We start from the raw sequence: 20,388 nt of genomic DNA, 5'->3' as shown, positions 1-20,388 counted from the left end.
TACGAATTCGGGGCTTCCCCGTTATGGCTAGCAACCAATGAGAAACACACGTGTATGTACATATTACACCAATAAACGGTTGTTGAACTAAGAAACATTTGTTTGTGGATTCATTTAAAGATATGTATGCACTTATAAAATTTCAAGAACGAAATACGTCGAAATTTTGCTGTCGATTTTTCGGGTTTTTTGATTTTCCGTGATGGTTGTGGTCCCGACCGTCACGGATAATCGAGGTCCAACTATTTTTTTTAAAATAAGCTTGATACAATGGGAAAATGTAGACGACACTATAAACTTCTGGAACGAAATATTAAAATACCTTCAATAGAACAGAGAGAATATTATCTGAGCGGTAAGGAAGATATTCACTATACAGTATTATTGGGTAATACATTTATTCTTGAATAAAAAACAATAAATATAAATCAGATTTTTTCCACTTTTCTGGGGACTCGGCTTTTTTTAACTGTTTTCTTCAGACGATTTTAGATATTTTGGCCCAACAAAAAATGACATCACTGATTTTCTATCGATTGATACTTATCAAACAACGTTGCCAGACCATTGGGCCAAACATAACATAAATAGAGTTGCCGTATCCAGAAAAAAGGCAGATTTTAATGTTTGTCAACATTGATTTTAAAATTTACCGCCAAAAACATTAACTGTCTTACCTTATTTATAAAATACAAATTAAACAAATTTAAAAACTCCAAAAACTGAAGACTGTCCTAAAGTTAGCAATTTCTTTGCTGAAATCTATCTTTCTACAATAACATTTTATTCCAAAGAAATTCATACTCTTGATGGTTCAGTTAACATGTAAAACCACGAACGCGATAAAGGTATGAATCAGTGCAGTTACTATTCATATATGGAACAAAATAAGTCAAAAGTTGATATGTTTAACTCAGTTTATGCCAAACCTTCAAAGTAAACGCACTTAAAACAAAAATCGAAATTCGGATTTTAAGCTAATCGGGATTGTGAAAATTTCAACATATGTGTTATAATAGTCTGTGTAAGAAAATGCTAATTACCAGTAAAGCGGTTTCAATAGCATTTTTATTGCTGGCCACCATTAATGTCGCCTGGGCTGAATTCGATTGTGATTACTTTGATACTGTTGACTTAAGTGGCATTCAGCCTGATTCAAATGGATCCTATTTATATGAAAACCTACTTATACCCGCTGAGTACACCGGTATATATGATTATAAATTAACGGGATTCGGTGATGAACGGATTCTAGTGGCTGAACATATTCGTGGATGTGCCTGCAAACTAAAGTCCTGTGTGCGATTCTGTTGCCACCATAATCTATTGTTAATAAATGGCGAGTGTCAAGGCAATGTGAATGAGATATTGGAGTATGACCCCAAATTAAATATAACTATGGATGATGGTAGTGTTACGGAGAAAGATGTCCTCAGCGAGTTTGTTGTACAAAGGCATCTACCTTTGCCTTGTCAGGAAACGGGAACATATTATCTTGATGATCACGATGAAGGTTACGAATGGTCGCTGTTTGAAAATGGAACATTTTTGCGTAAATACGATGGAGTCTTTTTTAATAAGAGCGAATATTGCCTGCAGCCTTTTGAATTGAATAAAGAAATTCGTCTCTTTCCCCACAATTGTCTAATTGCTCCGTCTTCACAACTCGGGGCAAAAATAAGTAAGTAAAAGTTTTCCGAAAACAAAATTATATATTTTAAAATATATATTTATAAAAAAATCAATATTGTTTTCCGTCTTAGCGATTCCTATATCTTTGTTGTCCTTTTTAATAACAATCGGAGTGTACTTATATTTACCGAAGCTGCGAAATCTTCATGGAAAATGCTTTGCTTGCTATTTGGGTAGTCTTTTTGTTGGTTATTTAATCCTTTTACTGAATATGTATAAAGTACTTATCACTTACCTTTTTTTGTGTTTTATAGCTGGTGAGAATTTGATGAAACTACCCAATTATTCGATATATTTAGCATATACTAAAATTTGAAAACCATTTCAGGTTATGTGGGATACTTTAGTATATTGGCTGCCTTCTTTTGGTTAAATGTCATGAGTTTTGATCTGTGGAATTCGTTTCGTAGTAACAATGTCAATCGTTATATGGCAGGAAATCGCTTTCTCATTTATAATTTATATGCCTGGGGCGTTCCACTTTTATTTACCATATTGATATTTATTCTTGATCAAGTCTTTTTTCTTGAGCCTAATACTGATCTTACTTGGATTCCCGGAGTCTTCTATACTGGATGCTGGATTAAAAGTATATCTAAATAAGAATTATTTATACATATTAGAAATTTCTAAACTATACTTTTTCGTTTTGAAGCTTTCGATTGGTCCGGCATGGTGTATTTCTATGGACCCATTTGGATATTGATCATATTCAATACAACTTTATTTATATTGACTGCTTTTCAAATAATGAAGGTCAAAAAAGAGCTAAGGAACATAGTGAAGCATCACGAAAGAAAGCAAAAACTGAATTCGGATAAACAAGAGTAAAGTAAATTTTACTTTGTCAAAGACTATTTTAATATTTTTTCTTTCTATTTTAATTTATTTTTAGATACAGCTTCTTTTTACGTTTATTCTTATTAATGGGAGTGTCTTGGAATTTGTTTGTTGTTTCGTATTTAATGCAAGATAAATATGTATGGGGTTACATCTTCGATATTACCGATATATTTCATTACTGTCAGGGAGGGATTATTTTAGTATTGTTTGTGTTGAAACGAAATGTTTATGAGTCATGCCGTAATCGGTATGTATTCGTATGTAATCACAGTATTTCATTAATAGCCAATCCTATCATTTTAGAATCCAAGGAAAAGAGAAATCAAGTTCAGTATTTTCTCAGTCTAATCGGGCTCTGCTGAAAAAGAAATCATCTACATTTAAGGAATCATCTGTGTGAATATGAAACAGCCAATTGGCTGCGGTTTCATAAAAAATAAATCATTTTTTAATTTACTTACTATGAAATCAAGCTAAGTGAAATCTGCTGATTATTTCTTTTGTAAACCCTCTTTAATTTTAGTTATTGATCCCTTGAGATGCGATTGCTGGAAAAATTTGAAAACAGCGGGCAGCGGGAATTCTAGCTTTAATATATAATCGAGGTCCAACTGTATTTTTGTACCCTTACAGAGGGTATTATAAAATTGATCAGATGTTTGTAACGCACAGAAGGAGACGTTTCCGACCCCATACGAGCTATCTGTACTTTTTATTATCTGGAGTATGAAACTTATCAGGATCGGACCACTATATCATATAGCTCTAAAAGACACATTTTCATAACAATTGGAGTATCGCTATGAAATTTACACATGTGATAATATTCAACATAAAACTCTAGATCCCAAAATTTGAATGTGATCGGATAAATATAACACAAGTAACAGTCAATATAATAATCGGCTCTGCTCCCAGCTCTGCCGGCAGCCCTGCTTGCTGTCTACTAGTAGCTACGTCATTCGTCAGCAACAGAGTACATGCATACACACACAGACACGCTACATAAACTGTATGTGTAGGCGTGCGTTGCTTTGTTTTGGGAATGAGGGAAGAAGAAGAACAAATTGTAGTATAAGGAGTAAAATTGTTTTGTTTGTATATTGATGAATTGAGTTGCAGAAAACAAATTTTTAACATGTAAAATTATTATTACCAAGGACTGCAAGGGTATATAAACTTCGGCATAGCCGATGTCAGCTTCTTTGATATTTCTTAAATAAGCTTAGTACAATGGGAAAATGTACACGACACTATAAAGTCTATATTTATCTAAGATTCATCTAAAAATTTTAGGTACAGTCCATCACCGACAAAAAAAAATCAGTTTTGATTACCAACCACCACCCAGCTCTCTAACTTCAATAGAACAGAGAGAATATTATCTGAGCGGTAAGGAAGATATTCACTATATAGTATTATTGGGTAATACATTCATTCTTGAATAAAAAACAATAAATATAAATCAGATTTTTTCCACTTTTCTGGGGACTCATCTTTTTTTAGCTCCTTTCTTCAGGCGATTTAGCTGTTTTGGCCTAACAAAAAATAACATCACTGCATCGAACCTTGCAACCACGTCGAACTCGAGCCAATAATCAGTGTTGCTGAATCAGCTACTTTATAGCTAGATAAATAAAATTTCCTCTTTTTGGTCGAAAATGTATTTCGAGCCAAGAAAGAAATGACTATATGATAGCTTGCAATATAATACCTGGCAAAATGTTGAAAATAAGGAATAGTTCTGGGCCGAAGTTTAAATTTATAAAGATTCGACCTTTACCAAATGCGATGAAAGCGCTGAAAACGATGAGTTGGTGTTTATCGATGAAATAAGATTAACATTGAATTAAACAAGTTGAATTTTTATTAAAAAAAACTGTTTTCATTTTAGCTACTTTTTTAAACTATTTTTGAAGAAATTTTAAAGTTACCTACTTTTAGACCTCGCTTTAGATACTTTTGCTTAAAAAGTTTTGGCAACACTGACAACAACAACTCAAAGCCGCTTATTTTGGCCATTTGCCGTAACTTTTTGCTCTCTCGCCGCGATAGTCGATTAAGGGCATTCGACTAATTTAATTATTCGATCAAATAATCGATTGGGTGAGCGCGAAGTGAACTTTACAGCACAATATTTTAATTGCCGAATTGAAAGTGAAAAACATTGGCACCGACGCAGAGTAAAGTGTGGAACTACATATAACAAAATAAATAATAAAGAAGTGAAATGCAATTTGAGTGAGAAGCAACTGAAATATTGCCAAAACACAAAGCTAAAACACGCCAAAGAGTTTGCGTTCCTCAAGGTTATAGTATTTCAGCCTTTATTTATAATAAACATACATATTTTAATTTGATTATTTTAAGACACCGATCACACGTATTGAAGATACTGAAGATGAAGAGGAGATGGTTTCAGCAACGAAGATTTTTGAACGTAACGATGAATATCATGACAAATATTGTAATTTTAGTAGCACTAAATTTATTTTTAGGATTGATGATTTTTAAAAATGATGAAAAAGATTTGTCCCCTCTAAAAGTTCCTGCACGAACACCATTAAATAGGAAATGGTTAAAAAAATGGTGGGCAAAATGTCGGGATTGTCATTAACCACAGACATATGGACTGACAAAAATTTGACCAGTGTAATTGGAATTACTCTAAATGGCTTATTTAAAAATAAGCAAATCAGTGCCACAGTTGGTGTTCTCAAATTACCAGAAGCCTGATGTGTTCATGGCTTTGTTTGGAAAGCTTTTCCATTGCAAAAGATCAAGTGACGGTGACGCATAATGGTGCGAATGTAGTAAAATCCATATATGACAGCTTTTGAAGATCTCGCCATATCCCTTGCTTCGCGCACACTTTGAACTTAGTGTGTGTGAACGCACTGGAGTTTCAATAAGCAGTGGAAGTGATTGCCAAGTGCCGGAATATAGTACTTTCAAACGCAGTACAAGATCTAAGTAGAATTTGCTAAAGGTGCAACATTCTGCTGGCGTCCCAAGGGGAAAAGCACTAAAGGTTATTTTAGATGTCAAAACCAGATGGAATAATTTTTCAAATTAAAACAAGAATTGTTATTAAAAATGTAGCTGGTGTAATTTTGAATAATTTTGGTTGAAAACAATTAGAAAATTATTTTTTAAATAACATGATTTTTGTTAGGAAAAAGTGTTCCTTGTTAAGGGCGAAGCTCTAACACTAATTTTTCATAGCGCCTAAGGGTATGCACAAAAAGGTGGTCTTCGGTATTGTAGGCTTCGCCAACTTTTTTCGCTTCATTTAGTTGGCAAAGTAATTCCCAACTAGTTTTAGCGTTGAAGACTATGGCTATTGCAATTCTGAACTTCTTTAGCAAAGTCTGCTGATGATAGAACTTGGTAGTTCTTGAAATAGCTATACAGACAACCTAACTTAACTTGCGATATTTCTGTCGTGATTGAAAGACAATTGCTGTCGAGTAACAATTGAAAACAACTCGAAAAAACAGGTCTTTTTGTTTATTTTATAACATTTATAGTTTAACAAAAAAGAACCATATTTAGTTTATTTCCTTCTATGGAAAGAGTATTTAATAAATAAAAACCTTAGTCGTATTGACAACTCTACTTAACCCTATTATAGGCGAAACCTCTTATCAGTTTTCGACTAGTATCATTAGCTCGCAACCTTAATTAAGATAAGATTGCAAACCATACCCAACTTCAGTTGAATGCGAACCTGCAACATAGTTGGTCGTGATAGTGTTTAGGGTCTAGCAAAATGGTCTGCCTCCTCAGGAGTATTACGTTTATTTTAGCTATGTGTGTTCTCCTACGGCTAGCCCAGTCCTCCGATATACTGGCCATAGCCGCCTACACCTTCCCCTCGCCCTACCTAGTATGGACACCATATTTACGAGCACTTGTTGAGAGAGGCCATCAAGTTACAATGGTATCCAGTGTAGGGGTGCTTGATGACATTGAGGGAGTGAGGCATATACGCCTGCCACAGTTGGATAAAACAATTAATGGTAGACAAAGATTGGTTGTGCTGGAGCCTTTTTTAAAATGAGAACCATTGATGTTTTACAGGTATCATGAATGCCGAAATTTCCAGCGACTTCTTGACGAACAAATGGATAGAAAGTGCATTGGGCTCCGCCTTTTTGTACAACATCACCTATACGATATTAAGTGACAAGGACTTTCAACAGTTTTTAACAAATAAAAGTGAACACGTTGACCTCATCGTCCTGGAGCCACTACACTCGTACGCCCTCTTTAGTCTTTCGGAATACTATGATGCCCCGCTTGTGGGATTGGCTCCCTTTGGTCCACATTGGATTACTGAATATCTTTTGGGCAACATCTCGCCTTCGGTTTACGAACCAGTCTCCCCAATGGGCTATTCCCATGGCACTGACTTTTGGAGCAAGTGGCAAAACTGGTGGCATATTACTGAAGAATGGCTTTTGGAGTGGATTATGTTTTGGCCCGGTCAGGTGGAGCTTTCCAAGAAATTCTTTGGTCATCCTCCGCCCAATGGTCATGGCGTATTTTCATTGATATTAATTAACCATCATTTCAGTATGGGTCATGTGAGATCGAATGTGCCAAACATTATAGAAGTAGCTGGGCTACATCTAAGTCAGCCAGCAGCCCCTTTGGATGCTGCCCTGCAACGTTTTCTCGACGAGGCCGAGTTTGGTGTCATCTACTTCTCAATGGGTTTGGAGATCCTATCAAAGTGGCTACCCATGAATTTGCAAAAGCCACTGTTAAGAGTATTCGCACAGCTTAAGCAGCGGGTTGTCTGGAAGTATGAGCTGGAAACATTACCAAATAAGTCAGACAATATCTATATAAGTCAGACGGTGCCGCAGCGTCAGCTTCTGGCCCATCCCAACGTCAAGCTATTTATCACACACGGTGGCCTATTGGGGATCATAGAGTCGATATGTTATGGTGTACCTATGCTGGGACTACCAGTGTACTACGATCAGTTCAAGAATATGGAACGGATGCGAAGGGCAGGCATCGCTGAAAACTTAGACACCAACTCCATTACTGAAGAGCAACTCGCTGCAACTATCCACAAGATGTTAGAGGAACCACGATACACAGACAAGGCCAAGCAAATGTCCAGTCATTTTGCCGATCAACCAATGAGTCCACTGGATAGTGCTGTATGGTGGACCGATTATGTACTGCGGCACAAGGGTGCACCACACATGCGACTGGACCAAGAGGGTATACCGTTTGTTCGATACTACAAAATCGATACTTTCGCTTTGGTAATCGGCCGATTTGCATTGATTGCAATAATTCTTATTTTATTATGTGTGATTATAATTAAAAAACTTAGAGGTAGGTTACTTAGATGATTTATTGGTTGCTATTATGATAAGGTAATTTAAACTCTAATTGTGATAAGCATAGATCAACGAAGCAACAATTTTAACTGTGGCTACATTTTCAAAATTTTTCCCATTTCAATACCTCGAAGTTTCTGAAACTCTATAGAAACACGATATAGTAAAATGGTCAGGACTACCTTTTAAAGGCGAAATTTAGCCATCTTACAACATAGGATAGATTTTTGAACTATAAAAAATACGATAAATTTACACATTTAGAGCTTAAGTGAAATGTTTCAATTCAATTCTTTGATTTATTTTTATAGTATGAGTATGCTGCCTTTTCTGCAGATTCCACCTTTTCTATGTGCATAGCTATAAATATATGTGTGAAAAATATTCACTAAAAAAACACCCTACATTAACTATACTTAAAAACTAAGACTGCTAATTATTTCTTATTTTCAATATTTAAGAGCGATTTTCGAAAAATAAAAATACAAATAGGAAAGAGAAGGTCTTTTAAGCCAAGGAATAGATGACTCTCAGCATCAGAATTTATTCATTAAGATTATATATTTACCTTATAAAGGAGTAACGTCAAGAGGATAAGAAGCTATCTAGAATATATTCCTACATCTTATCATGAGTCCATTGAGACTAGTTTATTCAGTCGTTCGACAAGCTTTTGTATAAAATTGACATCAAAACCAATTCTACTGTTAATTATAAAAAGAAAAGTTAGTTAGGAAAAGTCAGATCGACATTTTGATCGCGATACGAATGCTAAACCGATGTGAATCACATTTGTAGAGACTATAAACTTTGTCTTTTAAGTTAAGTAACGTCTACTACATCCTTAAAAACTTCTATCTAATCGATAGCAGGGGTGAATAGGTTCTCTAGATACATTCTTATATCATCCCACTCCATTGCAAGTGGAACTTAAAGTTTCACTTTAAATTTTAGATGTCAAAACCATATGGAATAATTTTTCAAATTAAAACAAGAATTGTTATTAAAAATGTTGTTTACCTTTTTAATTCTGTAATGTATATGAAAAAGAGTAATATTTCGGAAAATGTTTGAAATGCGTGCACTCTCCAATATATCGTTTAATAAAACCTGCGCTTAATTCTACACAAAGTACATAGTTTATAACATTAATATATTAGCTGGTGTAATTTTGAATAATTTCGGTTGAAAACAATTAGAAAATTATTTTTTAAATAACATGATTTTTGTTAGGAAAAAGTGCTTACTATAATGTTTTCAGAAATCTTTGACCTCGCCAAACTCCGTTTCAAGATTTTAAATACAATATTGTGGTATTACTTCTTTTTTAAATGCCTTCCTAGTTCATCAAGGTAAGTCAATCTATTGACTTTCTTAGGCTCAATATATATATATATATGTATACATATTCGAGTTGTAAAACCGTTACGAAATAAACGCTTTTTTTTTTAGCCATTGTTATTTTCTTTTTCAAACAGTGAAGCGTAGTCAGTGTTGATTTGTCATTTTCTGATATGATTGTGCTTTTCAGGGGTGTTTTTCCCGCAATATCGATTTTTCAAACAGCGCAGAAACTTTACATTTTTCCAAAACTTGTTTCTTTCCCAAAAAGTTTGTAAATTCATCCAATACTATTACCATTTTGTAAGCTTTTATATTGCCACCATCCCTTGTTTTTAACAGGGCTTTTTATCATCCCAGTATTTCAACCAGTATTTTACAGAGACAAAAAGCATCGAATTCCAATATACCGCGAAAATGTTGCTGCTTCAAAATTCTCCCAATTCGCTTGTTGAATTCAGGTTCATAATGTTTGCAATGTTAATTTCATATTTTTGAACAGTGCTTAAAAATTTTAAAGAGACAATTTGTATAATTCGAAAATGGCCTTTACAACGGTTAAACTCTAAAACATCTTCGGGTAGTTCCGGGTTCTGCAGGAAGCTGAGTGAACAAGGACCTTGTGTCTACCACGAAGTCTCCCCTTTATGTTACTATAACTCGGTAGAAAAAGACAAGAAATCCCAACTCGGTTTTTTTTAGCATTTTTGAAATATCTGTTTTAATTCATATCTCACTTTGAATTTTCATTTCAACTAATTTTTTTTTTTGTTTATTTTTGTTTGAGTTTCTTTGTGTTTGACTTAAGTTTTAATTGAATTTATATTTTTTTCTTTTTGCTTTCGTTCTTATTACACGCAAATTTCTGTTGTTTCCTTTATATATTTTATGTTTTTCACTTTTTTTTTTTTGTAACTCTGCTTAGTTTCCATTCAAAGTTGTTAATTGTTTTTTGTTTTCTATTAATTTAATTGGCTTAATAGGATTTTTTTCTTGGTTTTGTTTTTTGTGTCTTAATTGAACTCTTTTTTAATTGAATCGTTTGACAATTTCATTTTAATTTTTTGGTTTTTTGTGTATTTTATTTTTTTTTTTTTGAAAAATTGTTTATATATATATTTGACTTATGTATTGTATGCATTTTACTTTTATGATTTTAAAAGCTCCGCAAATTGCAAACAAAATATGTAAACAGTTAAAAAAAAGAAAGAAGAAAAAAAAACACTGATGAGTAGGAAATTAAATGTTTATGTTTCTAGAATCAGAATTTCCAAAATTCAACAAATTTTCACAAGGAATCATAAGGCAGCATTTCAATATATCCTTTTTTTGTCTTTTTTTTTTGTTTGTTTTTGTTTTCTTTGCGTTTTTAAAATTTCTGCTAAGCTTTTTTTACGTTTTGTTAAAATTGTTGTGGGTGTTGCTTGTTTTTTGTTTTTGCACGTTTTATTTTTAGTTTATACTAAGTAATTTATTTTATTTTCGTTTCTTTTTAGGCTTAATTTTCACTAGGCAGACAAAAAAAATTGTTGTATATGTATGAATATATTTAAGTTAGTTTTTCGTTTTAATTTTTTGTTTTTTTTTTTTTTACATACAATTAGTAAATTTATATAAGCATTAATACACATACATATTATTCACTATATATATATATATATATATATTGGTTTTTATTCATTAATTTTAAATTTACATATACATAAATACAATAATTGATTTAAGTTAAATTTCTTTGCTTAGCATCTAGTATAAAAAAAAAAAAAAAAAAACTTCAACAAATTGGTGAAAAAATGTATTACAATTTCCACAATCCTGCTGATGGGTGTTGGGGGGTGGCTCTTTGGGAATGGAGAGGGGCAGAGGTTGGGGAATTGACACACATATACTATAACCCGGTCAATCTATGGTCAAACTAAGTAGTATATATAGTATTATCTATTACAGTTACTTATATAAGTATATATACACACATATATATATATATATATAATGTTAGGAATAAACTCGAATAAACTCGATTTAGTCAGACCGAAAGCCCATTGCTCGTTTCACATTCTAAGATGATTCTTGAAAACTAATTTACAATATTTTTTTTCGGACTTTGGAATCTTAGCTTACATACATCTATATAAATAGGACGAAAGATCGGATCGTAAATGATGATGTCTATAATGATTATGTCTAATATATGTATATGTATGTTGTATGTTGCATTCAGAATTTGATTTCGAAATTATTTGTAATGATATGTTTAGCTTGCTCAAAAATGAATTATTGGCTTTTTGTCCCCTTATGACCGGGTTAAAGGTCAATTTCAACGGCTTTAGCCGCAGGCTAGCAGAATATTGAGCTTCCTCATTCTCAATATTTACATATATTTTTGTCATTTCTATATCGTTCGATTGGTTTGTTTTGGTTTTTGGTTTTTTAGGTCTAAAAATTTAATAAATTTTGGCTTAGAAAATTTTTGTGTTTTTTTCTTATGGCTGCGGTTTTTTTTTGTTTAATTTTTGTTTTTTTTTTGTTTTCTTTCTCAGTTTTTGGAACTAACTACAGAGGCTTTTTATATTTAAAATTTAGCAATTTTTCGTAGTTCGGTTTTTTAAATTTGTTTTTGTTGTTGTTTCTGTTGTTGTGTTTCGATACGTTTCGTTAATTGATATTAGCCATTTGGAAAATTTGCACTATATTAATATATGTATGTATAATTATTATATGTAGATATATTTTAATGCATATGTTCTGCATGTACATGTGTGTGTGTTTGTGTGTGTGTGTTTTCTTTTGCCAGTTTAAAATAATTAACGCTATAAATCACAATACGGTTTTCCTTTTTTTTTCAAGTAATTTCTTTTTGTTTTGTTCTTTGAATTTTTTTTAAAAGAAACATATTTTTCTTTTTATGTTAAAACATTTTGTTTTATATCCTTGCAAACTTGGTTTAGAGAATTGAAATCGAATCATAGATATTGCCCAATTCAACACAATTATATAGATATGTATATGTATAGAGAGAAAGAGAGAGAGAGAGAGATAGATAGAGAGAGAGAGAGAGAGAGAGAGAGAGAGAGAGAGAGAGAGAGAGAGAGAGAGAAATGATAGATAAGTTATATCAAACGGAAGTACTGGGTACCATAAAGAAAAGGACCGAAAAGGATAGAATAATTGCTGTCAGGATTGGATTGCTGCAAGGATATAGAGAATTCGGTTCGACCGAAATTCTTTACATATCTTTCTCACTTATTCACTACTTGTAGAATTCTAGACAATATTACGAGTTACGAATAGTGCTAATGGCTTTATCCAATTGACAAACAGAATAATACTACTAAAAAAAAAAAATGAAAAATCAACTCAAAATGGAAAAAAAAACAAACATTGACTAAAGCAGATGCGTTTCGAAGGAGGGAAGCGATCGATCCAGCGTCCGTATTTAGACATGCGTGGCCAACGGTCCCTTCTGTGTGATGCCTTTGCCATTGGTGGGCAATATGAACTGCCCGGAAGGACTCTGAGCACTCTGGCCGATGGCCGACTGCTGCTGCTGTTGCTGCTGCTGCTGACTGCCCAGCGGAGTGGCAGCCAATGTATTACTGCTGGCAGTCAAATTGGAACTGCTGCCACTGACACTACCCGGTCCGGCACCACTAGAACCGCCTGCACCACCGGCAATGCCAATGCCGATGCCGCCACTCTGACTGCTACTGCTGGCCATCATGGGATGATGGTGATGGTGGTGATTGAGGCCAAAGTGCTTGAGGCCACCATTGTTAGCGGAATGGCCATGCCGGGCGGCATGATAGGGCGGTGGGGCTGGTGTGGCCGCTGGATTGGCTGTACTGGGCGGTGGTAGTGGTGGCAATATCGATGAATTGGTGCGTAAATACGGATTGCCATAGATGGCACTGAAGCGACTATCGATGCCGTTCTGGAGCAGCGGTTGACCTGCAATCGAAATGGATTGAATTGAATGAATAACTTCAAAAACGATGTGAGAAATTGTATTGTCTCTTACCCAAAAATCCATTGGCCTGCTGTTGCTGTTCATGACGTTGATTTCGAGGCAGGCTAGCCCCACCACCAGTGCCGTTGCCGCTGTTAGGTCCACCTGATCCTGCAGCAGCAGCAGCTGCAGCTGCAGCTGAATGCGGCAAGGTGGCCGAATTAATGATCGTTGATTTGGATTTGTGGTGTTGATTTGATCCATCCACAGCACTGCCTGGTGGACTATAGTCGAGGGCATATTCAAAGTATGGGGCATAACCATTGCTGCTGCTCTCCTGCTGTTGCTGCTGCTGGGGGTGATTCTTGGCATTCTTGAGATGACACTGCTGTTGGCGATTGCTGGCATAACGATCCACACTGCCGAAATCCCCGGAGAAACGTTCATCGAATTTGACGGGTCCGGCCAGGGGGACGCCCAATGTGGCCCCCTTCATTTGGACATCGGGCATGGGGGCTTGGGTTAGATTAATGGCCATTAGACCGTCATTACCCGCCTCCGAGTATTCAACATCGTAGGCAGAGGCTGCTGCAGCTGCCGCCGCCTTGGAACGCAATTCGCTCTTCAGTTCATTGAGTTTATCGCCGCCGCGCGATGCTTCGGGTATGACATCAGCTGGCATGGGTTTCTTACGGCTGCGCCGCTTCTTATACACAATGACAATCATCACGATCAACAGAATGATGGCCACCGATGACATGGAGGCCATGACCACAAGAAGCACGGGTATATTGGCCGGTTCACGGACCAATGTGATAATCAATGAGTCACTGCCATAGGAATTGAGGACTGTGCAATTGTATTTGCCAAAATGGGTCGAACGGCTCTCCTTGATGATTAACGCCGCCCGCACACCTTCGGGCAGATGATGCTCCTCGAATATATAGATATCTGGATCGGCACTACTCATATTGATCAGTTTACCCTCAAAGGACCACAGAATATGCTCCGCTTTGGGTATACTAAAGGCTAAACAATCGATTTTCACTCGACTGCCCACAGCACCGAATTGAATCTTGTGCGATGTAATGACCGGAGCACGTTTCACATATACGGTGGCCTCGGCACCAATTTCCGGGAAACCATTGACCACTGCCTTGCAAAAATACCGTCCAGCAGTGCCCGTATTCACCTCCAGCTTAAGTTCCGGGGCTCGGCCAACAATCTAAAAGGAAACCCACAATTAATATCTAAATTTCTGGGGCGGATTTGTGTGGCTTGGTTACCTGATCGGAGTTCTCTTTGATCCATTCAATTTCTGGTGTAGGATTGCCAGCCACTTCGCAACGCATGGATACAGTTTCACCCAAATCTGCTTCGACACTAACAGGACGTTGACGGAATACGGGAGCAACTATCAATGGAAAATGATTTTAAGTCTTGGGAATACTGTTTAAGGTTAAAGTTCCTCTTACAACTAATGTCCAGGGTTTCGCTTTCTTCGCTCTTGCCCACAGCATTGACCACTTCGCATTTGACAATGGCATCGTGATATTGTCGGGTTACATTATGTATGATCTAGAAAAGGAATATATATACATATAGATTCCCTTTGAATTAAAAAGATAACGGGCAACTTACCATTCTTGTGGTGAAATCTCCCGTCATAAGTTCATCATTGATGAACCAACGATAGCTAAGCTCATGGGGATTGGCATCTGCTTGACAGCTAAGTATGACCTCGGCTCCTTCTGGTATACGGCCACCGGCCAAGGCTCCACCCACCACGGACACGGCGACCTTTGGTGCATATTTCACTTCGAGTAAAAGTTTCGCCGATCGATATGTGCGATCCGCTGTATTCTGGGCCTGACAACTGAACGTTGTGTTATGATGCTCCTTCTTGGGGGCCAACTTCAATATGGACTTGGCCGTAATGCGTCGCGAATCGGACAAGGGCTCTTTAACATATTCAATCCCCTTGGTTAGGACATTGCCCAAGCCATCGATCCAAGTGATCTCAGCTGCTGGCTTGCCGCCCACCGAAATGCATTCCAATTCGATTTCACGATCCTCTGTGGTGACCAGATAGTCGCCTTGCAATATTTTTGGTGCCTCTGGCGGCACTAGGATCGTCAATTTGGCAAAACGCGAACGTATCCCCTGCTGCCCCTGCGGGCCGGGGCCAACTTGGCATTGATATTTGGCATCGTCGTCCAGCATCACCGGATAGATGTCCAATGAGAAGTCGCCCTCTTCATCGCTGCCAACCATCGAGTAACGCTCAAAGCCGCTCAAATTGCGATGTTGTCCCAGACCAAAGTCATCTTTGGTCCATTGCAGAGCACCAACTTTCTCCATCACCCGACAGGGCAATGTCACACGGGAGCCAACCACAGCGGTTTGATCCTGCGGCTCCATGGCAAAGTGCTGGCCATTACTGATGCCATCCTGATGGCCCTTCGATTTGCTGCCCCCCTCTAAACTTCCACCACTCGACGATGATGATGATGACGACGAGGACGAAGAGGAGGAAGATGCAGATGAATCGCTATTGTAATGAGCATTTTGATTCGATTTGTTTTTGTTCTTGCCTTTGGCCATCGATACACTGGGCAACAGCGTCATCAGGGCCAGCAGCATCATAAGGAGCTGCAGGTGAGCGTTTCGGCGGGGTGTTAATTTCATTTTGTCCACCTGTGTGCAGTTCCTCTTGGAGGGGAGATTGATGTCTCTCTCTCTCTCTCTCTCTCACACTCTCGCTATGTCTCACACGTATCTCCCTCACTTATTTTCCGTTTGGATTATCTGGAAGAAAAACAGAAGAAAACCAAAATTCAATTAAATTGAAATTTTTAAATCAAGTTCTGGCTTAGTACAATTTTTCGTTTGATAGTAAAGTTCTATTTAATCTAGGCGAACAATAAGTATGTATATGTATATGTGTTACTACAGGTACACACGTGTATGTGTGTGTATTTAGGTTAACACATATATATATAACCTTTGCAAAAGTTAACCATTATTTGAGATTTCTTTTATAATAGATTTTTTTCTTTGGGTCAAGTTTAAACTTTAAACAAAGCAAACAAACAGCAAAGAGTTCCAGTTTAACTTTAGATTCAACGAATACTATATACCCTAATATTATACTGAAGAGTTTTAGGATTATTTACCTTATTTTATCGGAGAGTCTCTACGGAAAAAGAGTTATCAATTAGAAATAATTTACGAAAATTCTTAAGAGATGATATCCATAAATTTTTTTGAAATTCTCAAGTTTACATTGAATTTTAAACTGTTTAGAATTTTAGTAAATATCCAAATTATAAGTAATTCTTGATAAATTGGAAATAATGATCTATTTTGGAAATGTTTTTGACTTTCGATGACTTTCTGAGTTAAATAAAATAAACTGAAATTATAAGAAAAATCGGATGTACTTGATTTTAATATGCTGCCAACTTTTGACATAAATAAATCTGCCCTTTCTGTAGGCACATGCACATATATACATACATATATATAAAAAAGGACCTTAAGATATCATGTGAAAAGAGGAAATCTGCGTGTGTGTGTGTGTGTGTGTTTGTGGGTTATTCAGCTGACAGTTTCTTTGTTAAGATGGTTAAGGGTGTGGTAAGAGAGGGGAAGACAAGGCTGTAGGAAGGAGGGAGGAGTGGGAGGAGGTGGTGGTGCCGCCATCATCAACAGCAACTGCAACTGCCATAACTGTAACGGTAAACTGTAAATGTGACCCAGGCAATGGCTGCGATGGTGGTGGCCATTTCCGTGAAATTGAAACATATTCGCGACTTGTACGAACTCACCCAGTCAACTGAGGCAACAAACTACCCACACACCCACTCAACCACATACACCTACACACACACACACGCACACCCGCGCTATTTGGCCTTGGCATTTGCGGCTTTTGCAGCAGTTTTGTGTTGTTGGCATTTCTTATTTCTGTCTCTCTCCCTTATACTCTTTGCTCTTGACCAAACAAACGAACCAAAATCAAAAGAGTCGCATGAATACATATGTGTGTATGTATGTACCCAGAGATATATTTATATATATATCCATCCATCTGGAGGTGTATCTCTGCAGGTGTAATGGTGCAAAACTTTACTGTAAGTGAAATATATTTATCGGAAATGTGTTAAAACTTGGTCGACCCAAAAACGAAAAGTTCACCACAAATTTTATTGCCGAATGAAGCTTTTAAAGTTGTTCTTTTTTTTAGTAATAATAACCTTTTAACCAATTTAAATCATAAATAATGGTTTATTTATACAAATTGCTAACTAAAATTAGAATGTGACAACTTGCTTAATCCACGATCCATTTTTGGCCTAATTCCTTAGGCTTGTCAAATATTATTCACAAGGTTTACTCATTCGAAACGATTCAAAAAAGACCAAACAAATGTCACAAAAATTTTACTACGAATTTCCATGTTAATTTCTTTAATTTCTTAAACTCATTACTTTATTTTTTATGCCAAAATTATTTATTTTTTTAAACAATTTTCACAAATTGTCATTAGAAATTTGAAAAAAAATGCACAGCAAAAGTAAAAATGTAAATGCATATAAAAAATATTAAAAATGACTATAAATTAAAAAAATAACTTTTAAAAAACCGCCAAAAAATGGACTCAGACCGAAGTAAAAATCTATGAAAATTTAGTAAGTTTGTACTTTCTTTTTCACCTTTACTTCTGGAAATTGAGCTGAATAATTGAACATGCATTTTAGTTTTTCTTTTTACCATATGAGAGACATTGACTAAGGTTAGTCCATGTCTATTTAATTCGTTAATGGCTTTATGTTAATAGTAAATGAAACAAGTTTATCGTTCCCTTATTCTATTTGTCTACGTTTGCGTTTTGACCGGCGTAAAATTTTTTAGAACATAAAGCAAATAATTTAAGATCCTAAACAACTCGGCGAACCAAAAAAAAAATAAAGTAAAAAAGTAAACTAAATAAAAAGTTATGTGTGTGTGCACGTGAAATCATGTCCAGTCATTTCCTGTACATCCTACCTATACATACCTATACACACACTCACACACACACATCAAAGTTGTTCTTATGGTCATAAAAACATTTTTATTATAATTTTTAATAATTTAGGCGAGCATATTGCTACGACTACAATATACAACCTACGGACCTAAGGACCTGTGCTTCTACAGGCGGCTATCACTTGCTCGTACACGTACGGTCCCCCCCCCCCCCACACACACACTCACACAATTACACCCACACACACACATATGCAGAAGTGCCTCGTACATACGCTCGAGCGCCGGGCATTTCCGGACAACGAAAACGAAACGAAACGAACTACTACCACTACCACTACTAACCGGACCCGGACTATACACTCTGAGTGCAAATGCCGTAAATCATTGGCGACGCAGGTAAACAACAAGCAACCAGCAAGGAAGCAACTAAAAGGAGAAAAAGAAACAAAGGAAGAACAAAACAAAAAACGCAAAAAAAAAATTAAAATGGCATAAAAACAAAGCAAGAAACAAAAACAGAAAACAAGAAAAATGCTGGCGATAACCGGAGTCCGGTATGTACTAAATGAGTGGGAGAGAGAGGGACTGACAGACCGGGTGGATAAGGGAACCAAGGAGGAAAAAAGGAGAGAGGAAAACGTTCTGTTTCAAGCGTTAACTTGATGAAATCGTTGGCATTACACAGTTAATGGCTCCACTGTGTGTGCGTGCCTGTGTCTGTGTGTGTGTGTGTGTGTATGTGTGTGCCATGAACTTTGGTCAAAAATTTATCCGAAAATTTGCAAGATTTCTTTAACAAATATTAGCCAACATTTATGTGGGCCAGTTTTTCGTTTCCGTATCGTTTGCACTGTAAAACGCTTTCATTTCCGAATCGTTATGAAATTAAAAACAAATGGAATTGAAATATTTTTATACCGATAAAAAAATATATATATCTGATGAGACATATGGAACCCCTGGATACTGATTTACGTATCCTTGTCAAACTCTTTTGTCTAAAATTTCTCTAACAAGTTCAATATTTGGAAAATTTCCAGAAATTTGAGAACATAAAAATCAAAGTAATCGATGTATAAATTTTTTTAAGAAATTTTGGCCATCGATTTCAAAAACATGGGAAAAAACGCTTTTAAAGTTTCAGCAGTTGCTTAAAGGATCTAGGGTGGAGAGGGGGCAGATGTCCTCTCCTGGCCTGTCTACGCCCATGCATTCAAATTAAGATTTTGAAGATTTTGTTGCAATTTTGTCAAGTAAACAACAATGTGAAATCAACATTGTTCTGAGTCATATTGGTCTCCGTTGATTAAGCAAAGGAGAAATGAGATTGTTGAATATTTCTATTTGTTTTTCTTTCTAATAAATCAATATTAAAGGGAATTTTGTATTACACAAAGTAATTGAATTAAATTCAACTATGTGCAATGGAAAATGCTTATAATAGTATGTAGTACGAATGAATTCTCCCTGGGATCAAATGGGTTGGGATAGTGGGTGGGATATTGGCATGGGAGGGGTGAGTAGTGGTGGGGGGCTGTCGCTTACACCCTTCCTTAATCCCTTCGCACTATGATACTATGTATGTATATAGCATGGCGCCGTTACCGTTTACCATTTCCTTTCGGTCTGTATCTTTGCTAGTTCTACTTCATATATTCTTCGTACTTTCCCTGCGTTCTACGAGCATTTGGCTGCGTTTTGTTTTTGTTTATTGTAATTGCAGACGTTGTCAGTTGGGATTGTTTTTGTTTTTGTTGTTGTTGTTGTTATTATTGTTGCTGGGTTTTCGGTTAGTCAACGCACGTGCTGAAAATGCCACCACAAAAGGGAAAAACAAAAAAAGAAGTAAGACCGGAGACGGAAAAACTGAGAACACATGGCACGAAAACGCTAATGACACATGCATACGTATCCACACACTCTCACCCACATATGTGTGGGTGTGTGTGTGTGTGTGTGTTTGTGTTGGTGTGTATATATAAACACATCCATATCAGTATATATTCCTCTCTGCTGGGGGGAAGGCAAGGGGAATAAGGAATCGGGAAACGACTAGAAGGCAGGCAGCCCTAAGAGAAGGGTTGTCATGTGTTTATTATCCTTTTGCTAGCGGAAGTTTACAACGAGTGAAAAAAAAGAGTTGAAGAAGCTGAGGAAACGAACTCC

At 36.2% G+C, this 20,388-nt stretch overlaps 3 protein-coding genes across 3 annotated transcripts; 2 read left to right on the top strand and 1 right to left on the bottom strand.

Moving 5' to 3' along the window:
* The first annotated feature begins 1,398 nt into the window (after window positions 1–1,398).
* LOC124460850 (probable G-protein coupled receptor Mth-like 2) lies at window positions 1,399–2,523 on the top strand. Its single transcript, XM_047012455.1, has 3 exons — window positions 1,399–1,513; window positions 2,021–2,098; window positions 2,348–2,523. The coding sequence occupies exons 1-3, from the start codon at window positions 1,399–1,401 to the stop codon at window positions 2,521–2,523; spliced, it is 369 nt and encodes a 122-aa protein (XP_046868411.1).
* A 3,784-nt stretch (window positions 2,524–6,307) lies between these two features.
* On the top strand, window positions 6,308–8,150 carry LOC6648660 (UDP-glycosyltransferase UGT5). Its single transcript, XM_023179005.2, has 2 exons — window positions 6,308–6,557; window positions 6,619–8,150. Exons 1-2 carry the CDS (start codon window positions 6,308–6,310, stop codon window positions 7,908–7,910), a joined length of 1,542 nt encoding a protein of 513 aa, XP_023034773.1. The 3' UTR covers window positions 7,911–8,150.
* A 4,166-nt stretch (window positions 8,151–12,316) lies between these two features.
* Window positions 12,317–15,995, bottom strand: LOC6648659 (irregular chiasm C-roughest protein). Its single transcript, XM_002070927.4, has 5 exons — window positions 14,827–15,995; window positions 14,661–14,763; window positions 14,472–14,599; window positions 13,258–14,410; window positions 12,317–13,187 (listed from the first exon to the last, which is right to left on the bottom strand). Exons 1-5 carry the CDS (start codon window positions 15,871–15,873, stop codon window positions 12,676–12,678), a joined length of 2,943 nt encoding a protein of 980 aa, XP_002070963.1. The 5' UTR covers window positions 15,874–15,995; the 3' UTR covers window positions 12,317–12,675.
* Window positions 15,996–20,388: the final 4,393 nt, after the last annotated feature.

Source organism: Drosophila willistoni, unplaced genomic scaffold (assembly GCF_018902025.1).
Source record: "Drosophila willistoni isolate 14030-0811.24 unplaced genomic scaffold, UCI_dwil_1.1 Seg143.1, whole genome shotgun sequence".
NCBI classification, from domain to species: Eukaryota; Metazoa; Arthropoda; class Insecta; order Diptera; family Drosophilidae; genus Drosophila; species Drosophila willistoni.
This window is presented reverse-complemented; position numbering and strand designations above follow the sequence as displayed.